Source organism: Mchenga conophoros, linkage group LG17 (assembly GCF_057382185.1).
Source record: "Mchenga conophoros isolate Kocher_MC1m ecotype Shallow Benthic linkage group LG17, M_conophoros_male_GT1.1, whole genome shotgun sequence".
NCBI classification, from domain to species: domain Eukaryota; kingdom Metazoa; phylum Chordata; class Actinopteri; order Cichliformes; family Cichlidae; genus Mchenga; species Mchenga conophoros.
The window spans coordinates 9584790-9608814 of record NC_140542.1 but is presented as its reverse complement, the minus strand read 5'-3'; the positions used below and the strand labels follow the sequence as shown (position 1 = coordinate 9608814).

At 39.8% G+C, this 24025-nt stretch overlaps 2 protein-coding genes across 2 annotated transcripts in view; one reads left to right on the top strand and one right to left on the bottom strand.

Moving 5' to 3' along the window:
* zmat3 (zinc finger, matrin-type 3) overlaps positions 1-6340 on the bottom strand; it is a 23081-nt gene extending 16741 nt beyond the window's left edge. The window contains exons 1-2 of the mRNA XM_085252493.1: positions 6264-6340; positions 4990-5205 (exon numbers count right to left, since the gene is read on the bottom strand). Of these exons, the coding sequence (XP_085108619.1) occupies positions 4990-5113 (124 nt within the window). The 5' untranslated portion in view covers positions 5114-5205; positions 6264-6340. The remainder of the gene's footprint in view (positions 1-4989; positions 5206-6263) is intronic.
* LOC146555069 (phosphatidylinositol 4,5-bisphosphate 3-kinase catalytic subunit alpha isoform-like) overlaps positions 6111-24025 on the top strand; it is a 27026-nt gene continuing 9111 nt past the window's right edge. Inside the window, exons 1-14 of the mRNA XM_085252492.1 lie at positions 6111-6494; positions 6895-6969; positions 12938-13044; positions 13271-13439; positions 13727-13853; positions 14196-14405; positions 14800-14894; positions 14991-15146; positions 17634-17879; positions 18232-18317; positions 18892-18997; positions 20883-21035; positions 21165-21299; positions 23408-23532. Of these exons, the coding sequence (XP_085108618.1) occupies positions 12989-13044; positions 13271-13439; positions 13727-13853; positions 14196-14405; positions 14800-14894; positions 14991-15146; positions 17634-17879; positions 18232-18317; positions 18892-18997; positions 20883-21035; positions 21165-21299; positions 23408-23532 (1664 nt within the window). The 5' untranslated portion in view covers positions 6111-6494; positions 6895-6969; positions 12938-12988. The remainder of the gene's footprint in view (positions 6495-6894; positions 6970-12937; positions 13045-13270; positions 13440-13726; positions 13854-14195; positions 14406-14799; positions 14895-14990; positions 15147-17633; positions 17880-18231; positions 18318-18891; positions 18998-20882; positions 21036-21164; positions 21300-23407; positions 23533-24025) is intronic.

The following is a 24025-nucleotide window of genomic DNA, read 5'->3' as shown; positions in this document are numbered from 1 at the left end:
GAAACACATTCTCGGACAGAGGAGCTTCACATTTCAGTGGGCACCAGAAAGAGTAGTCTGAGTTGCAGTGCCTGCGGCCATGCAAACAGGACATTACATACACATCTGTTTGCACACACACAAATAGAGGCAGCGACAGTAAAATACAGTCCGAAGTGTGACTACTTGGATAAGCTGATACAGTGTGAGTGTGTGTGTGAAGGCTGGGAGCAACTATGTAAGTGCTACATGAAAAAATAATAATAAAAAGGGATGATATTAGTAATGGTGCGGCACTAATTTCAGTTTGTTCTCTTTTGATGCTCCAGTATCATAATATTAGTAATATAATATATCCGTGTGTGTTTGCATGTGTGTGTGTCAGTGCATTTCCCTATATTGTCAGGTCAGTAATAGGCCAACAGCTGTGTCAAAATTCACTGTGCTGGAAGCTTTCATCATCCAATCGGACGCCCGATAGAAGTGAATCATGCACCCAAAATAACATCCCTGGCTGTTTGTGTTTCCGACTGCTGCTCACTGTCAGTCTGTCTGTCCAATATGTTTAGCTGCCCATCTGTCACCTGGCCTGGCTGACCTCAGGAGAAAGGTATGCTAGACAAGTCACTGACCTTACTATAGTGTCGTCAACTGCAAGATAAGACTCTGGAAGAGCGAGCAGAACTGGGTGTTGTGCCCCACACATTAAGATGGAAACCTAGACCATGCAGTTTCTGGAAAAAGTGCGGTGGGATTGTTGCTGGGATTGGCCAAAAGATTTGAAGGGAGATGGCTCATGAGCACATTGGCTGCTACTTTAATAATTCAATTCAATTCAAATTTATATATATAGCGCCAAATCACAACGACAGTCACCTCAGGACGCTTTATATTGTACAGTAGATCCTACAATAATAGATACAGAGAAAAACCCAACAATCATATGACCCCCTATGAGCAAGCACTTTGGCAACAGTGGGAAGGAAAAACTCCCTTTTAACAGTAAGAAACCTCCATCAAAACCAGGCTCAGGGAGGGGCGGCCATCTGCTGCAACCACCTGGCCACAAGTGTGTTGTACCTGTGATAGCAGCTAGTTTGTAACAGGTTTTTATATTCAAAACGCAGTCAGCCTGTTCAGGGACATTTAACTTGTTGCAGTAATGCTGTCCCTCTGCAATGTGGAATCATTTTGTAAACAGGAAAATGTTTGCAGTTTTCCATCTGAGATTGTGAGGATTTGCTGTATTTGAACTCACCATCTTCACCATGCAAAGGAGAGGCGAGCAAGCTCGCAAGCAAAATGCCAGAGGACAGTAACATACAGTAAGTTCATGTTGCAGCTGTGTGTAATTAAGCTTTGTATACAGTCACAACATATTGACCTTACATGTTTTCACCTCATGAAAGGTTCACGATGCTGTTTTTGGAGCACCCTGCAGAGGTATTCCCAGGCATCCATTGAGAGCATCAACACTAACTCATTTGTAGTAAACAGGAGTAGAGGTGGTTAACACAAATGTGAGTCAGTAAATAGACAGTTAACAGAACAATAATGCTTCATTGCCAGAAAAATCCAACTCATACTTAAAGTGCATTGCAAAGATCAACACAGCAAATGGAGCCTTGAGAGCAAAGACGGAGAAATACAACAGGAAAATCTGTTATTAATGTTACAACGATAATAAAATTAATGTTTTACCAATTAAAAGATTAAAAGTGGTACCAAAACCCTTCACATAGAAAAACAAAAACATTCTTGATAGTTTATGCTTCAGATGATCATATTTTCACTGGGGACGTTGGATGAGAGCAGTACAGTATATTAAACTACATGAAACACCAATGCCCGGCAATGTTCGTTAATCGCACCAATTGCATATGACAGCATCGGCCTTGTCGGCAGCAGCCTCGAGAGAACCCCGGATCGCCGAGTGAAACAGCAGCAACCCAGAAACCCCCACCACAGGACGGCTGACCTTTTTCCTTGGGTCATTAAACAATTTGGGGAACACAGCGTGCCACCACACAGTAGTTTGAGCATTTAACCACATGCTTTGCATTTACTGTATGCCAGTTAAAAATATAAGATAAGCCCGAAGATATTGCAGCTCTACCATCACTGCCTCCAAGAATGACATGTTAACTTGCAACTTACATTACAATCATTAAAAGATCCCAAAATTTTAAAACAGTTTTCTGATGGTTTGGTCTGATATCACATGCCCCCCCCCCCACACACACACACACACACACACAGCGCAAAGAAACTATTTTTGGCACGACAGTTTTGTGTAAGATCTCATTATGCGGCATATTCTTCTAGATTAATGTAACTGGGCTATGTGCTTGTTGGTGAATCTCCATCTGTTTGCTACAGAGCAGTGTCTAAACAGTCTTTTTACACAATCACCATAATTGCAAGTCTTTTCTTCGTCTGCACTTCAGTCCCTCTGCTAGTCAGAGAGACCTTTAACATCTCTGTACATTTGTAACTTGAAGCCTCTCACTCCTCAGGCTCCATCATTAAAATCTTAAAACACGGTCACGTTTCGAAGCACTTACAGTCAATCTGTTCTTGAACTCGAGAAATAAAAACATCAAACAGCTTTATTTTGTATTTTTCCACACACTCCTTGCGCTTGTTGGCATTTTCAGCTCAATTAATGCGTCCTTCTCTGAAAGTACAGAGAACATAATGACCAACAGAGCCATCTACAACTGCTGTGTATGTCACACACTAACATTAAATCCATTTGTTCATATTTTGCCTTGATCTGTGTTGTTGTTGTTGTTGTTGTTGTTTTCGTTTTTGTTTTTGCTTGATCTCTTGTTTTTGTTCCAAAGTGTGAAGCCAAAATCAGCATCTACTTAGTTTAATGTCCTATTATGATCCTAGGCAGATGGACTGTAGGCAATGATTGATTGGTTTGAAGGAAACGGAGCACAGTTATGATGCTCAAGCAAGGAAGATGATCACACAAAGATGGCATAAAAACCAACCTGCATTTCAAGTGTTGTTTTTTGCTTCTCATTTAGCACACATGAACAGAGTTATAAGGAAAAAAAAACAAAAACCCAAACATTGTCCAACTGTGCTTTTATTTTGGCTCTTTTGTCTTTCTGTAGTTTTCCTGTGAGCTAGATAGGTCAAGGTGAGCTTGCTTCTTTCTTTAGACTCAGATCGGCACCCACATAGTGCAGTCCTCAGAGTCGCGGACCATATTCAAACATCTACAGCAGTGGACCTTGCCGCAAAGTCAAAAAACATTTGTGGTTTTGCATTAGAGGCTTTTTAGATGACACATTCAAAACCAAGCTTATATAGCATTACTCTAAAGGCCAAAATACAAGGTGAAAGTGTTGTAATCCTCACAATTTTCTAACAATGTTGTTCTCAAAGTCTGAAAAGTAATTTTCAAAAATTACTTAAAACTAAATCAGAAGTTACTCACTAATCAGTCACTTGTGATTTCTTTTGAGCTCGACTCAAAAGTTCTTGGTTTAGAAGCAAAAAAACAAAAGAAATCTCCTGTCTTAGAGCCTGAGAATCTGATGGCCTCCACCGAGAATCTCTAAATAGGCCAAGTGTTCATTTTCTCTAGAGTTTCTCTTGTCGTTCTGTGATGTGTCACATCAATTATAGAGCAATGAGAAGCGCATGCCTCCTGCACTTATTCCATCTGCTTCACTGGGCACTGGACAAGCAAGAGTATATGCAGCAAAGACCAGATACGTCTTACTGTACTTTGCAATTTACCCACTGTACCATTACAATAAAGCCTCAGGTCCATTTTTATATATCAGCCGCAGTCACAATTTGAATATCATTCAGCTATCACTACTACTAGAGAAGACTTAATGTTAATAGAATGATCCAGTGGTCCAATATCTAACATGTCAGTGTTATTTGCCTTTAAAGACTCACAGTCACATGGCCAATCCATTAAGCTGCTACTACTATATTGATTAGTGTCCATTCTATCTCATAGAAGATAACTATCATAATTTCAAAACATCTTGCTGGGAATCATGTGCATATTTCTGGCTGCAAGTGTTATTATTGGCTTTGGTAACTGATAAAACATTTAGTCATTAACATAGAAACATTGACAATAATAACAGTACCAAAGTTAAAAGTTAAAAGTGGCAGCATTATTAAACTGAAAAACCATTCACAGAGAAAGGCACACAAAAGGTCTATTTCTTTATTTCTTCTTATTTTTCATCACTTAGCAGGCTGATGCATGAAAATGGTACTTATTCTTTTTTTCTGTGGCTGTCCCATTGATGGGGTACTTTTACACCCCCAGATCCACCTACATTCATGCATTACTGCAACGTGAATTCACTGTGACATTTTCACCATGACTGAGAACCTTAACTGAATATGACAAGTCACTGTTTGATGACACGGATATTATCAAGTGGGTTGATCAAAACTCATGCGGTAATCTTCATCATCTATGACAGACACTGACCTCGAGTCCCCTAAAACCAGCCAGCAAAGCCCGCTATTACAGCGACTTTGCAGGTCCAGGGAAGAAACACTTTCCGTATAATTGCCACATGTCACCATCAGCTGTGCAGCGACTCAAGTAAAGGAGACCACAACGATTATTTCGCTTGTTCTCACAGACAGCGGTGCTCGAGATAGAAAACTAAGCATTACATTAAGGTTTCGCATATTTCAAACCTGGAGTGTTCGTGGATGAAGCGATTCGGAGCTCTCCTGTAGTGCGAGAGGATACAAGAGTACCGACAACCTCAGATTTTGCATCGCAGCATCCATGCTCTATAACCTGAACAGAATGGTGGCTCGTGAACCCCCTCCTCACACCCGCCGGTATGACATTAAGATGATGACAGCAGCATCAGGGCAACCGGCTTAAACATCCTCGCTATCATATGCAAATGTCTCCGATTAGATTTTTCTCCATCCTCGCACATATGCGCATGAGAACTGCTGACAGTCAGAGGGCAGGTCCTGTCTGGACCAGCCTCCCCTTACCTGGCAATCGTGCGAGATAATGGCTGCTGTCACCGTAGCTGACAGGCGGCGAAGTGTAGTTTCTGCAGTATTCTGCACTCTGGTAGTACGCGGCATCCCCGCTCTTAAGCTGCAGCGCCATCATCGCAGGAACATCCCTCTGCCAACTTCTCCTCTCCAAAAAACCGGGCAGCCAGGCAGGATGACAGTCCCTACCAACGCTCAGACGCCGCGGCTCTCACCGGAGGGGTGCCCGAGAGAGGAGAGTGGAAATTCAGAAGGCGACACCAAGGGAGAAAAAGTGCTAATCCTTGACTTACATGCCAGATGTGTGGGTGTTTTCACATTAAACATCAGCAACGATGTTCTTATTCTCTAAACTAGATTTTAATGACATAAACCCAGCCTGGATTCCCCTAACCTCCCCTCTCCTTCTTGGTACAGTCCATTTCCGATGCCACTGCTGCTTCTCTGCTCCTTAACATGGGTGGCAATCAAGACACATCGTATAACTATGTTACACCTCTGTCATACAATCAGATCACCCCTGCTGGCAGAGAAAACAGCCGCACTAACGCTGGCATTAAAAATGCGAATAAGATGTACAAATAAAACATAAACAATTATTAGTTTTATTAATAATTATTATAATGGCAATAATAGTGTTTTGGTTGTTTGTTTTATGTTTGTTTTTAATGTCAACAATCATACTATCATCGCTTTCTCTCTCTCTCCACACACACACACACACACACACACACACACACACACACACACACACACACATATATATATATATATATATATATATATATATATATATATATATAGTTTTGTTTTTAGATTTTTTCTTCTAGCTATTTTTTTTCTAGCTATTTTTCAGTGCTCTGACTTCCGCTCCCTGTAGATGAAAATTAAGCCTATGGTCCACTTTGTAAAAACAAAACAAAAAAGTATGAGGCACACCCACAAACACATTTTTGTAACTCACTGCGACAATGTAGTGCGATTCTCTAATAGGATCTGTTTTGCTGTTTGAAATGTAAGTGAGTCACACGCCTCATACCACAAATATATGACACCGATAAATCCCACGCAGTTTCACTCTCGGTGCGTGTTTGTGTGTGTGCGTGTTTGTGTGTGTTTCATGGGAAGGGAGGAGGGCCCTAGACAGACAGCGTGGCTGCATTGTCGCAGCAGCAAGACAACTTGTCCAGTCGACCAGCAGTTTAGCTGGTCATAACATCCTCAGGTGGAGTCCCCGTGACCGGACAGGCAGGTCTGTCTTTACTTACTGTGTGGCTTATAATTCAAAACAAAAGCGAGCTGATTGTCAGTGCGGGGCTGCTGTCACGGATAGCTGGCGCAGAAGCTGACAGACGGATAACAGCCTGCTTTGACCGGCGCCGGGAGCCACCGTTGGGAACCGGAGGGGTTGGCTAGCAGGAAAGCTGGCTAACTGGCATTAGCCGGGGGAAGCCTTTTAGCGCACGAACACGTCGCCGTGTTGACGCCAAGCCATATGGGTAGGTTCTTCCATTAAATTAGCTATATCTGCACCCCTCATTAGACACACGACCCGTTCTTTATGTTGGGAATATATTTTTCCCCAACACGGTTCACTATTAGCTATTAGCTAACGTTAGAAGAAGGGGGCTAACATTAACAATTTCCAGTCTGGCGTACATTAGTCGAATGATAATGTTTGTAGTTCCCCAGAGGCGGAATGGTTATAAACGCTGTTGTCGAGACTGTGTAATTGTTTTATCTATAGCGTGAAACGTTGTAAATAGTTGTCATCTCTGAGCTGTCATTCCCAAACACAGTGTTAGCTAACCTGCTGCTAGGCAGTGTGAATCACTCGAATTGCTGCTGATGCAGGCTGTGTTGTTGTTTGTGTTATGATTTTCTCCTCAAACATTTCAGTGACAACGTGAAGATGGATTGAAACATGAAGGGTGGAACTGCCCCATCGTCCAAATAGGAGGGCGTTTTTCTAAGGTATGTTTCACATTCATCTCCCGGTGTCTCAGTCTTCTGTTCACTGTCCAGCAAAGACGCTTTATATGTAATATAGTCATGTCTCCGGTAACTGATAGTTGAATCGGTAAAGCTCACTCTGTAGACTGAGGAAACTAGATGTCAATCACTGTTTGCCCATAGCTTCCTTTGTTTTGCAGTGTGGTGCAACTGGCCAAACCTAGTGTTAACCACAGGGCTATTGAGCTGATTGTTGTAAAGACCGAGCATATGTTTGATCTTGCCAGCCTGCTGTGGCTAGCCCACACATCTATTGTATAGTTGTGACAGTATTCAAAGCAAGCTTGTGTCTAGGCCAGTGTTTCCCCTTGCCCCACATCCTGTGTTGTGAAGAAGCTTCCTCTTTTGTCCTGAAGTGCTTAGCTGCATCCTGATCAGGGTTACACATCGCAGAACTGCTCAATGGGTGGGTTGTTCTTACTGAGGGTTTTCTATTTTAGCTTGTTTTTGTACATATTCATGGTGCAGTTCTTTGTAAACAGAGTTTGCCGTTTTCCTTTCTTGTAACTAGCAGGCATTTTTTTCTCTCTGTCACAAACCTTAAGTTGGGCAGAGAACTTAGAGCAGCTGTAGCATTACTCCATTCAGGGGGTTTCCCCTGTTTCAACTCTTGCTCCTCTTATTTTATAACTTTGATCATTTTGTCCCTTGAATAAACTAGGGCAAAAGGCGACTGGGTGTTTGCTGTTAGGGCTTCAAGTGTGAAATTGCCTGCCTGTGGAACTCCAGCTTGCTTCATCAGCATAGTGTTGTTATAAATTTACTTGTATGTTTTTAAGTTAGTCTTAATTTGTTCTTAGTAATTTAATCACACTGGAATTTATTTATTATACTGCATTTGGGACATGCATGGCTCTATTTTAAATTGATATCAAAATTATCTTGTCTTCCTCCACTCATGGTAGATGCCTACCCCTTTCTTAGCCTGGGCCTTCTGGAGGTTTCTTCCTGTTATAAGGGAGTTTTTCCTTCCAACCATTGCCAATTGTCAATGTATTATTGTAGGATTCTTTATCTTACAAGACCCTGCTGTTTGAATTGAATTGAATTTATTCATAGAATTTGGATTTTTTTATTTTATTTTATTGTGTGACTTATATGTTTTGTTTTGTCTTTTTTACAGCAGTGCTGGTTTGCAATAGGTGCAAAAACATTAACCTGTCATTTAGCTCTCCAAATTTCCAATTGGTATTATACATTGAAAAAGACAAGGGGTAGTGGGTGAATGTGGTGATAAAGACCTCCACAATTAAACTCTACCTGCATTAGAGCTGGGCGATAGAACGATAACGATATGTATCGCGATATAACTTTTACTCGATAGAGAAATTAAGCTATCGCGATAGACCTCGCCGCTCTTGTCCTCTTAAAAAAAAAAAAAAAAAAAAAAAAAGGTCAGCCAATCCAAATTAAGTAGCGCAGAGCCGAACCAATCACAGCCGCAGCGTCACGTCGCGTGACTTGTTACGTACAGCACAAGTGCCAAGCCGCACGTGTGTTTGTTTGGGAAGCAGCCAGCGGGTAATGGAGGAAATGAGTGTGCCGACTAGAAAAATCAACCGAGCGTGACCGAAGAGAAAACAGATGATGGTTCCAATGCCGGAGAGATTGTCGAACGGAAGAGCCATAGAAGTTCCGTAGTGTGAAGGTATTTCGGCTATTTCAAGTCTGACAAAAACAGAGTAGCGTGCACTGTAAATGTGCCGAAAGCAAGTCTGGAAATACAATAAACTGGTGCATGCGTCACACTGTGCGCCACGTTATTGTTTCGGTGAAATGAATTTCTACAATACTGTTACTGTTACTTCTACTCTCTGCAGTGTTTAAATGCTTACATATACACACAGTTACTGTCCCTCCACACATACGACTCGGTTCTGCTTCTATGCCCCAGCTTTGTTTACTTTTTCCCACCGAGGCTTCTAGACTTCTGATTGGCCAACATTTCTGCACGGTTAGGAATCTAGCGCCACCTGCTGCTTTGGCATGTTCATAGCAGCATTTTTCTTCATTTCTGCCTTTATGTGTGGACGGGATTATTTTTTAAAACGAAAACGGAAAATCTCCGTTTTCAAAAATACCCGTGTACGTGTGGACGTAGCCTCAGTCTCTGACTGGAAGCGCTAATTCGTCATTCGGCTTTTGTCAGACTAAAGTAACTGTTAAAACTGTTTGAAAAGCTAAGCTATACAACAAGGAGAGATTGAGAATTTCCTTTTAGTTCTCAGTTTATTTGATATTGACAAAAGTTAGTCAGTTTTGTCTGATCTTCTGTAAAACAAACTAAGATTTATTTTTAGAATTAATATTTTGTTTCGTTTGTTCTATTTTGAAACTTAAACGCTTTAGCGGCTGCCTTTTGTGTAGTTTGCAATATTTGCCTTTATTTATCTGAAAAAGTCTCATGTTCCTTAAGTACATCTACCCTGTTGAACTTATTATGGGAAATAAATATTTAAATAAAAACAAGCTGCTGATTATTTCACATTTTACTTGTGAGCAACGGCACATTTAAATCTTACAAATATAGTTATTTGGCTTATATCGTGATAGATATCGTTATCGCCTGAAATGAAAAAAACATATCGTGATATGAAAAAATCTCATATCGCCCAGCTCTAACCTGCATATTATGGATATTTCCTGTGGTGTCCTCCCAACAAGTCAGACCCTCAGTACATTTCCAAAGTTGGGCACCAAAAGGCATCTTGCCAGATGCCTCACTCACTCACTCACTCACTCACACCATGTGATCTAGACCCCAAGAGAAATGCTGCAGGCCCAGGCGCCTATTGTGTAGGGCAGTGGGATGTAATGGCAACATTGGTATTGTAAAATTAGATCAAAGTATTGCCTGATAACTCCAGTCTGATGCTCTTTGTAGCTATCACAGGCTCTATTAGTGTTTAGTGCCATCACATTCCTTAACTAACTGTTCTTTTAGAATAAAATGAGCAGTAACAGCTCCTACCTGCTTGACCAATATATTATTTTTTTTCTTAGTGAAAAAAGTTACTCTTACAACTTTTTCTAAACACTAACTAACTTAACGTTTTACTAAAAAATTTTCAAAAAGTATAATTTTTTTCCATGTAGATAGGTTTTTTGTTTTTTTTTGTTTGTTTTTTTTCCTCTCTTCTTCTACTTTCTTTCCTGGCTCAGAGTGGGTCTGTCTATGCCTGATGTAGTATTTGTGTTGGCTGACATAAGTAGTACTTGTCTACAGTTCACAATGGGTCTCATTCACTAATATGTGCATGGAAATGTTCTTACCCTGCACAAAAAATTAGGTGCATGCAAAATCACCATCAGATTCATGACACGTGTGCACCGCCAGTTTTGTTCTTACAACTTTGTTTGTGTTAGTGAATCAGATTCATTCCAAATCCACAGGCTTACGCTGCTGCCTGCAATTTGCATACTATCTACATGCTGCTGTGTTTCTCTGTTTATAAAGAAATACGTTTACATTTAAGTGAAGTGGAGAGCAGTGGCAGGGGCAGTGTTGTGCAGTAATAGAGAAACCAAGAAAGGAGATGAAAACTCCCTGTGGCTCGGGTAAATTAAGATAAGTTTGGACATCAGTGTTGATATTAAAAAAAATAATAAAATAAACTTAAAAAAAATAAGAAACTGATGTAGGACATGAGTAGCTGATCTGTTGGCCCAAAATGCAAATCTCACTGCAATGCTTAAAATATAAAATCCAGATTTTCCAGTGTCTGTGGGATGGTAAGAAGAAATTAGACTGTTAGTGGTGACACTCAGCAAATATAGTAATTTAAAATGAATTGTTTGTAATTCTTAATTCTGAATTTTTTGCAAAAGTGTGTAAATAATTCTGTTATTATTATTATAAAGATGAGTTTTTACTTGTTCTAAGACAGCAGATCTTCATAATTTGTGCAAAGTCTGACACAGTTCTATGTTTTTTATTCTTTATGAATGAATTCAGGTATGAAAATATAGATGAATCTACATGGATCAATTTGCATGAAACATTTATGCAGACAGTTTAGAATTAAAATTTCAACAGCATCCAACTTGTATCTGCCGAGGCAAGGAAGAGCCTTTGCATAGAGGAGTCTCAAACACTGTTCTTTTTTCCACCTTCTTTTAATTTGCTTTTGGAAAGACAAAGATGTCAAACTGTGTTTTGGTAGCTTTAACTGAATCTGAATGAATAGGTCAGCACTGGGTCACCTGGCTTTCCTTAGCCATTGACTGAAGAAAACGAAGAGTTTTAAGCACAGATTGACCATTCAAACCTTAAGCTGACCATGGCGAATGTGTGTCTGAGTGGCTTGGGTACAGTTACTATGCGGTCATCAGATTTCCAATCTTATAGTAAGTATTGATGTGGATGTGTTGAAATGCAGGGTGTAGGCATCTTGTTACAGGGTGCTACAATTTGATAATTTGTGAAAGTGGGATAGAAGACAGGCATTGTTATTTTTAGGGTTGTGGAGAAAGTCTTTGGCTGGATTTGATCTCTGCCTTAGAGAATCAAATAGACGCTCAACCCTCCTGGATTCCCAAAAGGATATGGTTGACTTTTGCCTAAAATATTTCAAGTGTGCTCTGAATTTGGAATGTTTTCACAGATTAAACATGCTCTCACACAGCAGTTTCTCATGGTTCTACATGTTTTAGAGGGTTAATTCAAATCTGAATAACTTTGTTAGAACAGGATAGTCAAACAAGAACTTAAAAAAATGAACTTATCAAGAAGGTTATATACCTTTTAAATACAATATAAATAACTTTTTGTCAATGAAGTCTGATGGCTTTGAAGAAGCTGTTATATTGTAACAGATATCACAAAGGACTGGTAAGGTTATTGTTGCTGATCCCTTCCATAGTAGTACATTACTTGGTGTCTGTGCTTGTAGTTCTGTCTATTACGTACCCTTTATTGTCTTAATATACTGACTATAGGGATATCTCATATACCTCCACTTCAAAACATATCTAATCTACTAATGGTTTCAGGATAGCAAATGGTAACCCAGGCAGAAGTTTGACTTGCTAACAAATGGACTGGAAATTTTACAAGGTGATGCTCTAAATATAGGAGAGTGCAAGACTAGAACAGTGATCAGGAAATGTGACTGAATCCAAACAAAGGTTGTCTTCATGACATTGCTAAACCAAACAGACAGTAATTGAGTAAAAATGTATTTTCTTGTGAGGGCAGGGTGGAAAACCAATGTGACAGGAATGTTACTCCAAATTAGCTTCATGTATAACAACAGATGTTTAAAGCTGAATAATTTAATATTTTAGATTACTCTTGCTTTGGGTAAAGGCTATATAGAAATTAATTTTTGATAATATGCTTTATGGGTCTTTGTGATCAACTAGTAAGCATTTGTCTATAGTAATGTTATCTGTAAGGTAAATCTCTTTTTAAAAAAACAAACAAACAGTTATGCCGGTAATATACTCTCGACTGACAAACTCTTCCAGTTTTTGCACATGCTGTGTGTGCTGCGCTCACAGAACTAGTTTCAGCCCTGCTTTAATGTGGTTGATCGAACATGTTTGTTCTCTTTAACTCACTGAGCACAGCTGAGCCTAAACCACAGTGACTTGGAAGTAAAGCAGATTGAGCAAGCGGTGCTGGCAACCATTCAAGCAGATGTAGCTCCTGTTGGGCCATAACTCATCAAATTTCATGCATTAAGGTGCTTAATGGAGTGTTTAAAGTCACAATGAACGTGCAATGGGTTACCTTGTGTATGTTGCTCATACGCATTCGAACAAGATTTGCCAGTTGGTCATGTTTTTGACTTGATATATTTCATGAACAAATGCATCATATAAACTGTATTGAAGCACTCTAGTTGTTTTGATTGGTGTCACCATTGCAACTTGAGCTTAACAGAATTTCCTGTTATTTGCACTAATGAGTGTTGCTCTTTTTCAGGTTGCACTCTGCAGCTTATCTGTGTAACTGAGCTGGGAGACAGAGAGAAAGATGCCTCCCAGGCCATCCTCAGGGGAGCTATGGGGCATCCACCTGATGCCCCCCAGGTATGACATGCTGGATTGTTCTGTGAAAAGAAATGAAGTTGCTATCACTGTTGTGCACAGAAGGACTTTATTAGCTCTTTAATTTCCTTTACTGGAAATAAAAAATTAATTGTATGTGTTTGTTTTGTAAATGCCATATCCAATTCCCAAAGAAAGCGTAAGTTGCGCAAAGTAAATCGTAATGCTGAACATGAACATTTTGTAATGATGATGGGCTCTTCTGCAGGATTCTGGTGGACTGCCTTCTGCCCAATGGGATGATTCTGACCCTGGAGTGTCTCCGTGAGGCCACGCTCATCACCATCAAACATGAGCTGTTTAAGGAGGCCCGAAAATATCCTCTCCATCACCTCTTACAGGAAGAGACATCCTACATCTTCGTCAGCGTTACACAGGTGAGAACTCTCACTCAGTTGAATATCTAAACTCTCTAAATCTGTGTTCCAGTTTTGTGAAAATTACAGGGGTAACCCACTTTGTTTTAATTGGATGGTTTTACAAAAAAAATAAACATTCATCTTTATTCAAGACCTTTAAACACATTTGTGCTTTTCTGAACCATCCATTTTACACCTATAGAGAGACTGCTGGCTACCACAACAGTTCATTGTTAGCTTTCATGAAAAACAATAAACGAAAATGGAATATAGAACGCAACCTCTTGTTTTTTCCGTTCCTACAGGAAGCAGAGCGGGAGGAGTTCTATGATGAAACCCGGAGGCTGTGCGACCTCCGACTCTTTCAGCCTTTCCTCAAGGTCATTGAACCAGTTGGCAACAGAGAGGAAAAGATCCTCAACAGAGAGATTGGTGAGAGTTTCATTTTATTTGTTAAGTAGTGGTTGTGCTCCAACATTGTTATTAAAAATAAATAAATAAATGATAAGTCAATTATATTATAATATAATATATCATATCATACAATATCTTTATATGTGTCTGTTAAGTTAAAAGAAATCTAAGTGTAGCAAAACAGTCAATTTTAAGTGAGTATTTTTTTTCCCGTTTATTACTGATTGTTGATAAACCAAAAAGAGTGTGAAGATGCAACAATCTGTGAATTACTCAGAATTTTGTTAGGAGGCAAGCTAAAAAGATTGTCTGATGACTTTACTAAAACTTTTAAGCCATTTCTTGTTTCTGTTCTGTTAGGTTTCGCGATTGGTATGCCTGTGTGTGAGTTTGACCTTGTGAAGGACTCTGAGGTTCAGGACTTCAGGAGAAACATCCTGAATGTTTGTAAAGACTCTGTGGAGCTGAGAGATGCCAGTGGGCCCCACAGCAGAGCGCTGTACGTTTACCCACCTAATGTAGAGTCAACACAGGAACTTCCCAAACACATCTATAGCAAACTGGACAAAGGTAGGCAAGAACTTTTGTCAATGATCCATATTTTTTTCTTTTATTTTCTCTAGGGAAAAACATTTTGAAAATGCAGGGCTCATATGTGTGTGTGGTTTTTTTGTTTTGTTTTGTTTTTTACGAACATTATATATAAAGAAAACTTTTACATGTGAAATACAAAAAAACAGGAATCTAGTGGGCATTTAAATTTTCTTCATGGTTAATGTAAACTATCCGGTCTAATGATTTATCTATAGCAGTTATTAGGTTTATGTAAGTGGTGTAATGCTATTATATTAGTCACAGTACTCAAATGAATATCCTAACCCTTACGATAGTTAATTTTGTTTTGTTTTTTTGTCAGTGCAATGGAAAAGTGTTTTGATCTATTTTTGTGTCTCTTTTTTGGTAGGTCAAATTATTGTTGTAATATGGGTGATTGTTTCTCCAAATAATGACAAGCAAAAGTACACACTGAAGATCAACCACGACTGTGTGCCTGAACAGGTAAGATACCTGAGCAGTGTGAATACCAGCCATACAACAGTCCAGTAATAAATAATACTCACCACCTTTAATATCTGCATGTATGGTGCTCTGCAGGTGATTGCAGAGGCCATTCGTAAGAAGACACGAAGCATGCTGCTGTCCCCAGAGCAGCTAAAGATGTGTGTTCAGGAATATCAGGGTAAATACATCCTCAAAGTCTGCGGCTGTGACGAGTACCTGCTGGAAAAGTACCCCATCAGCCAGTACAAGGTAAAAAGGCATACTGCACAGATAAATTTGACACAACAGCTGTGCACACAAACAGCCATGCAATTACATAATCATGAACAGCTGGACTTTCCGATATGTCCAATATTTTTTTTATCTTAACTCACTGTTTGCTGTGTCTCTCGTAGCTATGTCCAAAAAATAGAGTTTATTGAGCAGTTTCTGATGCAAAAACTGCACTTCTGGTTTTTTTTTTCCTACCCAAATCCTCATTCAGCAAACTTCTATGGGGGAAAAATCCTGGCTGATTGCAGCCACACACACCTACAGGGAGTGCAGAATTATTAGGCAAGTTGTATTTTTGAGGAATAATGTTATTATTGAACAACAACCATGTTCTCAATGAACCCAAAAAACTCATTAATATCAAAGCTGAATGTTTGTGGAAGTAGTTTTTAGTTTGTTTTCAGTTTTAGCTATTTTAGGGGGATATCTGTGTGCAGGTGACTATTACTGTGCATAATTATTAGGCAACTTAACAAAAAACAAATATATACCCATTTCAATTATTTATTTTTACCAGTGAAACCAATATAACATCTCCACATTCACAAATATACATTTCTGACATTCAAAAACAAAAAAAACAAATCAGCGACCAATATAGCCACCTTTCTTTGCAAGGACACTCAAAAGCCTGCCATCCATGGATTCTGTCAGTGTTTTGATCTGTTCACCATCAACATTGCGTGCAGCAGCAACCACAGCCTCCCAGACACTGTTCAGAGAGGTGTACTGTTTTCCCTCCTTGTAAATCTCACATTTGATGATGGACCACAGGTTCTCAATGGGGTTCAGATCAGGTGAACAAGGAGGCCATGTCATTAGTTTTTCTTCTTTTATACCCTTTCTTGCCAGCCACGCTGTGGAGTACTTGGACGCGTGTGATGGAGCATTGTCCTGCATGAAAATCATGTTTTTCTTGAAGGATGCAGACTTCTTTCTGTACCACTGCTTGAAGGTGTCTTCCAGAAACTGGCAGTAGGACTGGGAGTTGAGCTTGACTCCATCCTCAACCCGAAAAAGCCCCACAAGCTCATCTTTGATGATACCAGCCCAAACCAGTACTCCACCTCCACCTTGCTGGCGTCGGACTGGAGCTCTCTGCCTTTACCAATCCAGCCACGGGCCCATCCATCTGGCCCATCAAGACTCACTCTCATTTCATCAGTCCATAAAACCTTAGAAAAACCAGTCTTGAGATATTTCTTGGCCCAGTCTTGACGTTTCAGCTTGTGTGTCTTGTTCAGTGGTGGTCGTCTTTCAGCCTTTCTTACCTTGACCATGTCTCTGAGTATTGCACACCTTGTGCTTTTGGGCACTCCAGTGATGTTGCAGCTCTGAAATATGGCCAAACTGGTGGCAAGTGGCATCTTGGCAGCTGCACGCTTGACTTTTCTCAGTTCATGGGCAGTTATTTTGCGCCTTGGTTTTTCCACACGCTTCTTGCGACCCTGTTGACTATTTTGAATGAAACGCTTGATTGTTCGATGATCACGCTTCAGAAGCTTTGCAATTTTGAGACTGCTGCATCCCTCTGCAAGATATCTCACTATCTTTGACTTTTCTGAGCCTGTCAAGTCCTTCTTTTGACCCATTTTGCCAAAGGAAAGGACGTTGCCTAATAATTATGCACACCTGATATAGGGTGTTGATGTCATTAGACCACACCCCTTCTCATTACAGAGATGCACATCACCTAATATGCTTAATTGGTAGTAGGCTTTCGAGCCTATACAGCTTGGAGTAAGACAACATGCATGAAGAGGATGATGTGGACAAAATACTCATTTGCCTAATAATTCTGCACTCCCTGTAGAGGTGCAACCTGGGCTTTCAGTCAGTGAAATTTGCCCCTATAGGGATGCTGGCAACTTTATCCTGCAGCGATAACACTGTGTGGACTGTGATCATTCGACAGTTTCTTGTAAACCTAGAGGAGTTTTTATCAAAAGTTTAATCATTTACAAACATGGTACAAGTGAGTATTGATCTACTTGCATCGTAACTAAGCCACAATAGAATACAGTGATTGACAGACCCATACTGAAACCCTAACACTGAATCAGCCCTGCTGCCTTAAAGGAATAAAAGTAATTTTAATTAAAGAAAAAAAGGTCATGCAGTCCTTTGGGTCAATATTTATCAGTAAATCCATTAAAGATCTTTTTATTCTAAGTATTGTAGATATGTAAAATGTGTCCATTACTTGTAAGAATTCTATTTTATGTCATTTTGCGAGAACACTCTCATAAAAACATGTTTCAGAAACATACCTTCAGAGAAAAGGTGAAAAATCCAGAAACGTGCCATTTTCTTTTTTTCCTTTGCAGTTCCTGGAAAATGACCAGTTGACATCATAGCATCACACCTTGACACTGTGAAACTCTATCTGCTCAGTAGCTCTGTGTAGACTTTCTACTAACTGTCCTTCTCTGCGTCATTCCCCGTCTCTGTCTCTCCCTCTAGTATATCCGTAGTTGCATCATGCTGGGCAGGATGCCTAACCTGATGCTAATGGCTAAGGACAGCCTGTACACCCAATTGCCTACAGATAACTTTGTCATGCCATCATATTCCCGACGCATCTCCACGGCAACATCGTATATGAATGGGGAGGCAGCTGCCAAGTCTCTGTGGACCATCAACGGGACTCTACGAATACGAATCCTGTGTGCCACCTATGTTAACGTCAATATACGGGACATAGACAAGGTGGGGCCAGCTCAAGTGTGAGGGCTGACCTTTTTGTTACCAGTCAAGCCACCAAAGAACAGAAGTTACATTTTTGCAGTTGACTTAGCAATTGTTACATAAGTACATGAACTGAAACTAAGAACTGCTTGTGAGTAGTTTCATATGACAGTTTGCAACATCTTACCATTACTTACATCCTGTTAGCAGTCATTGCTGAGATCTGGTGTGAACAGTGATTCTCAATAAAGGGGGAAAGCAGCTCTCATGTGGATTTGTGGAATCCCATTTGTGAATCTATTTAAACTGCCAGATTATTTTTCTTCTTTAACTTTCCTCTTTGATGTATTTTGCTTTCCTTCTCTATTTATAGATATATGTGAGGACAGGCATTTACCATGGAGGTGAACAGATGTGTGACAATGTAAATACACAGAGGGTACCCTGCTCTAATCCCAGGTAATTGTCCAGCCTCTCAGTTCACTATATTGAACCTTAGATGGAAAACCTCAGCAGTTGGTGACAGTCAATTTTCGTGCCAGATAAAGAAAATGAATCCTGCTTTAATTCGCTTTTGTGTTTTACCGAAGTTTCCCTGTAGACAGTCTACACTACTCATTTACATTAAGCAGTTGGAGGCAGGAGGGTAAGTTAACAGTTTAGCTCAGGATAGTAACATTAAACTGCCAGATTATATTACTGTGAATGCTGTGTTGGTCCTCACTCGCTCTCAAAATAAAGAAAATTATTTAGATGAATGTATATTGGAGCCCTTGTGTGTTAAAACAAAGACATCTGACATTTGTTTGTGTAATTAAATTTTGTTGCTTAAAATATACTGTGACCTCAGTGAGAGGTGTGCCATTGTAATGTGTGTGAGCATTTATTTTTCTCTGAGATAGAACCTGGAAATAGTTTGGTAGATCTTAGAGATTTTTTTAAGAACCTTTTTGGAATATAGCTTAAGATGCACCTGAGATTTTATTGTTCATATATATCTGGACTTTTCTAATTGCTTTCATTCTTGCTACAGGTGGAATGAGTGGCTTACGTATGATATGTACATCCCAGACATCCCCCGTGCTGCCAGACTCTGCCTTTCTATCTGCTCTGTCAAGGGCAGAAAGGGAGCCAAGGAGGTAGGAAAGAGCTCCAAAGCTCTGCTTGAGTTCATCATTGAAAGGAAATTGGCTTGCAAAAATAGAAAGTGTCAGTTGGTTGTCATTGTTACGTCTTTTAGTTGGTATTGGTAAAATTGTAAAATTCCATTTTTAGTGAAACTTTAATAACCTGGGTAGTTTAAGGTATTTTTGATGATTACAAATGATTTAAAATAGACAGCAAATCTCTTGCAAGCCCCAAATAAAGGATATGTGTATTCATTTTTAAAATGGTAAATGTCAATAGGCACCTATGTAAATGTATTGGTGTGTGTGTGTGTGTGTGTGTGTGTGTGTGTGTGTGTGTGTGTGTTCATATCTTTGTGGGGACCAAAGTTTACTATATTTGTGGGGACCAAAATCCCACAAGTTTGAAGGCATTTTTGAGACTCAAAATTTGGTTTTACTGTCAGGGTTATAATATGTTTAGAGTAAGTGGCTAGAGAAAGCATTCTCTCAATTAGATGTCCCCACAAGATATAAATACCCGACGTGTGTGTGTGCTTGTGCATCATGAATGAACCTGCTGTGCCCTGTGTGTCAGTTTGTCTGAGTATATGTGTCCACAGTAAATGGACGCTGTGGTATCATTTTTGACTCTGTTTAATTACTAATCAGCCGTGGGCACTGTGGTGGCAAAAAACATCAACAGAAACACAATCGGCTGGAGGGACTTTTCCATTCATATAATAGGTGTAGGCATGTGGTGAAAAGTGCTAGTTATTCTCACTTCACTCACATCAGAGTAACATAATAACAGGAAGTGGTGGATTCCAAATTAGTTTTTTCAAATTTTTGATCAGAAAATCATTTGTGGTGTCTTTCCAAGCTGCAGAATGACCTCTTCTTGATACTTGCAAAGTGGCATTAAAAGTCTTTCTACATGTTGTTTACACCACATGGTGTCTATGTTTACTGTGTGGTATAAAACTGGCATGGGTCTGTTTTTGTGGATGTGGCCAATATACCATACTTGCTGATTTTTCTTTCATCTTTCCGTCTCCTTCTGATGGAAGAATTGAGGGAAGAGCTAGATGTGTGTATCAGTGTGTTTGAAGTGTGTCCCAATGGTGGATAATGTAACACACGCCTGGGGTGAGTCCCGTCTCTTGTTGTGCCACGTTAAGTTGAGGTCAGGTTAGTGGATGCTTTTTCATGCCCCACCTGAATTAAAGATAAACACTCCTTTTACAGCAGCCCATTGTTCCACAGCTTACTATAAATAGGTGCATTTTGACTGGTTGCTTGCATGTTGTAACTCTATCTGTCACTCTCTTTGTCATCTGGCTCAAATGCTGCCCTGTAGTGAAAATTCACTGTGAAGATCAAGATGTTATCAGAAACGTTTTACTAGCCTTTGTCAGGCCTTTAAAAGGCAGCTTTGATGGGAATGGAATGGTTAAATACATTGTTACTGAATAACAAAGATAATTTAACCACAGTTCCATTAAAATAAGTATCAACCACATTCACTTACATATACTTAACCTTTCAGAGTTAGCAACTGTGGCCATTATTTCATTATAGTTAAGAAGGCAATTTAACAGCATCCACCAAAGAGCATCACTTTTGTCTCTCTAACCAAGAATGAAACCTAACCTTTGGTCTTGGTGCCAAGGAGCCTGCCGAGCCCGTACAGAGTTTCGACAGCATGGATGATAAATTACCAGTTTTAAGGCTCACTGAACCAAGTGTCTTAGTATCCTGTCTCTTGTCTGAACCCCTTTGTGGGCCAAGTTCTCTTACTGTATCATAATTATATTTAGTTTTATGCGAGGTAAACTTTAGTCAGAGTTGTCACGTGTTAAAAATCTCTGTGATTTGAAATAATATGCATGGTATTTGTGTTTGTCTTGTTTCCCAGGAGCATTGTCCACTAGCATGGGGTAATGTCAACTTGTTTGATTATACACACACGCTGGTGGCCAACAAGATGGCTCTGAATCTCTGGCCTGTCCCCCATGGTCTTGAAGACCTCCTGAACCCCATCGGAGTCACTGGGTCGAACCCAAATAAGGTATTTGCGTATAACATCTTGTCAATAAATGTAACAAACAAAACAAATAACCAAGCTGTAACCACAAAATGAGGAATACGAATGTATTTCGTTTTATAAAAAATATTTTTTTAATCTTTATTTTTCCAGGAAACACCATGTCTAGAGCTGGAGTTTGACCACTTTAGTAGTCCTGTCAAATACCCAGACATGAATGCAGTGGAAGATCACGCAAACTGGACCATCTCAAGGGAACTAGGGTTCAACTACAACCTCTCAGGGCAGGTAATATAAGACTGTAAAAAATGTGTTTAGCTAACTTTAAGCCAACACACTTGGTTGCAGATAGGGTCCCCACAGCCTTTATATAAGAAAATGTCTTCCAAACTTATCTCTGTGACCAGCATGAGTCTTGCAGGTGTGAACTCTGTAAAGCAGGTCAGGAATATAAGAACTATTAACCCCATTGTACTTGTTACAGGCAGTTGTGAATTTGCAAAACAGACATATACTTTAGATAAATTAATATTAAATACAATAAAATATTCACTTTCAGATACACACTGGCAAAACATTTATTTTGCAGCTGGCAGAGTTCAAATATTTGCTTTCTTTTCATATGGCTTATACATAATACTTGTATGTAGATTGAGATATTGAGTCATTTGTTTAAAAGGTCAAAGGTGTGTGCTTTATTGTACTGAGATCCAATGTCTCAGGCCACATTTGGAGGTTGGCTGGGCCACAAATGACTGCAGTGTTGTAGCACAGTATGTCCAAATGTGCCTTAGGTTAAAATGGAGTGAAGCCTGCTCAACAGACCAGGCATGGAAAGACCACCGCTGCCTCATACAGGCCTGACTTTAGCATGTGCCTTTAAATGTTCAAGTAAAATGTTGAAATGAGATCCAATAACATGGATGTGGACATTTTTTTTTTCTAATACTGGGTGTGAATTGACACTCCAGGAGGTGTCTGTTTATGATTGGCTCTCCAAAGAACCCTGTTAATTCAAGGTATGAACAGAGCCTTTGTTATGATCACATGATCCTCACACCATGTAGTATGAGTTGAGCATTCCTCATATTTGATACAAACATCATGAATAACGTAGCACATCACCTCACACTATTCACGTCCGCTCACATGCCACAGTGCAAGCACAGATATGTGCGTTGTGCAAGGTCAGCTCTAAATATAGTTGGGCGTTATTCATGTCTATGTTATGTTGGTGTGCAAAAATGCAGTTTGTTTCCACAGAATAGTGCTGCCTCTAGCAAAACATTTGCATGCATTTAACATTATTGGCAGCACAGACACAATTAGCACAAATTATTTTGACGTCAGTTAGGGTTTTCCACTGTGTGAGGGGTTGGTCATGTCGAGCTGTGCTGTGAACAGCTGTAGTCACAAAGTGCTAATGAAGCCCCACTAAACTGTAAACCCACTGAACTCCAAAGACACACAGAAACATGCGACAAAAAACCCACAGTCCACTCCCCCCCCCCCCCCTTTAGTTTATTTTGGACATTTATGGAAAAAAAATCACTGCTGACTAGATTAAACTTAATTAATTCAGTTATTTCCAGTACTTTGCAAGGCGCAGTGTAAGTTAATGTCTTTATTTATTATGACGGTGAACATGATGGCGTGTCTTATTTGATTTCTATGTGAGAGAAAACTGTGACTGATGTGTTAAAGTGACAGGTTATTGGAGTTACTGTGCCATGTGAGAAGATGTGAACAGTGTGAGCTCATGTTTTATTCATGATATGCGTGTCAAGTGTAATAGTGCCCGTCTTGTGCTATGTGATGTGACGTTAATATCACTCATCCAGAAAAAGAATGAGTTGTCTGCAGTATTTATTAAGGATGTTTGTTAATGACTGGACGAAGGGCAAAGCCAGTTTCCAACAGATTTTATTCTTGTCTTATGAATGTGATGAAGGAACGAAGGGAAAGCTTTAATTCAGGATTACAGTTCATTGTTGGGGTCGTATAAAAGTCTGAGTCTCCAGATGAATTTACGCTGTATGTGGTTGTGCTGTGTTCCAGCTGCACTCCAACTCTGTCTCAGTGTTTAGTAGAAACATTTCACAGCTAATCTGTCATTTTGCAGCTGTGCCTCTAAAATATTCTGTTACTTTTCAGACTTTTTCTTGTTTTACAAGCATAAAAACACAATCATGGTTCATTTACACATGGAGCCCCAGTGAATATGATACATTTTTGTTGCTTCCTAACTTTTATGTGATCAAAGCATTATCTTGTTTGCTGGTGTTGTTGTGAAGGTATTTTATAACCGCGTTAATAGCTTGTTAATTGCTGCTACCGTGTTGAGTCTAATGTAAAAATGTAGTGTTTGAATGTGTTTTATTTCTGGTATGTTTTAGAGCAATCGAGTGGCCAGAGATCACGCCCTCACAGAGAGTGACACCGAGCAGTTGAGACAGCTGAGTAACAGAGACCCTCTGTCAGAAATCACTGAGCAGGAGAAAGACTTTCTCTGGAGACACAGGTACCCTCTCAACCAGCAAACATGGCACTACGCTGTGTTACTGCATACTTTATTTAGGGACAATGCTTCCATTGCTATATTTAAATGTAGAGTACTCTAAAGCCCCAGCTGGGATCGACTCACCATGGTTTGCCACAATTTTTACAGATTTTCCATTAGGTCAGTTGGTACCAGGTACTAAAATGTGTTGTTGTCACACTGCGTGCAACCAATTAGCTGGTCAGTGGCGTCACTCGATGAGTCATGAGAGTGTCTCATTCATGAAAATCAAAACAGTCATTTTTGAAACCCAGCAACGAGGGAAATGGCTACAAAAAACAACACTGTGGTCCCCGAGTCTGAGAAAAAACCACAGACCGAGCAGCAGGTATATTTTTACCTCGATGTCCACCTTTGTTGTAGCATTCGTCACAGGACTCTCTTCAGTGTTGCTATAACGACAACCACACACATTAGCTGGTACTCAATTGCATTGGAAAACAAGTTGATCCAA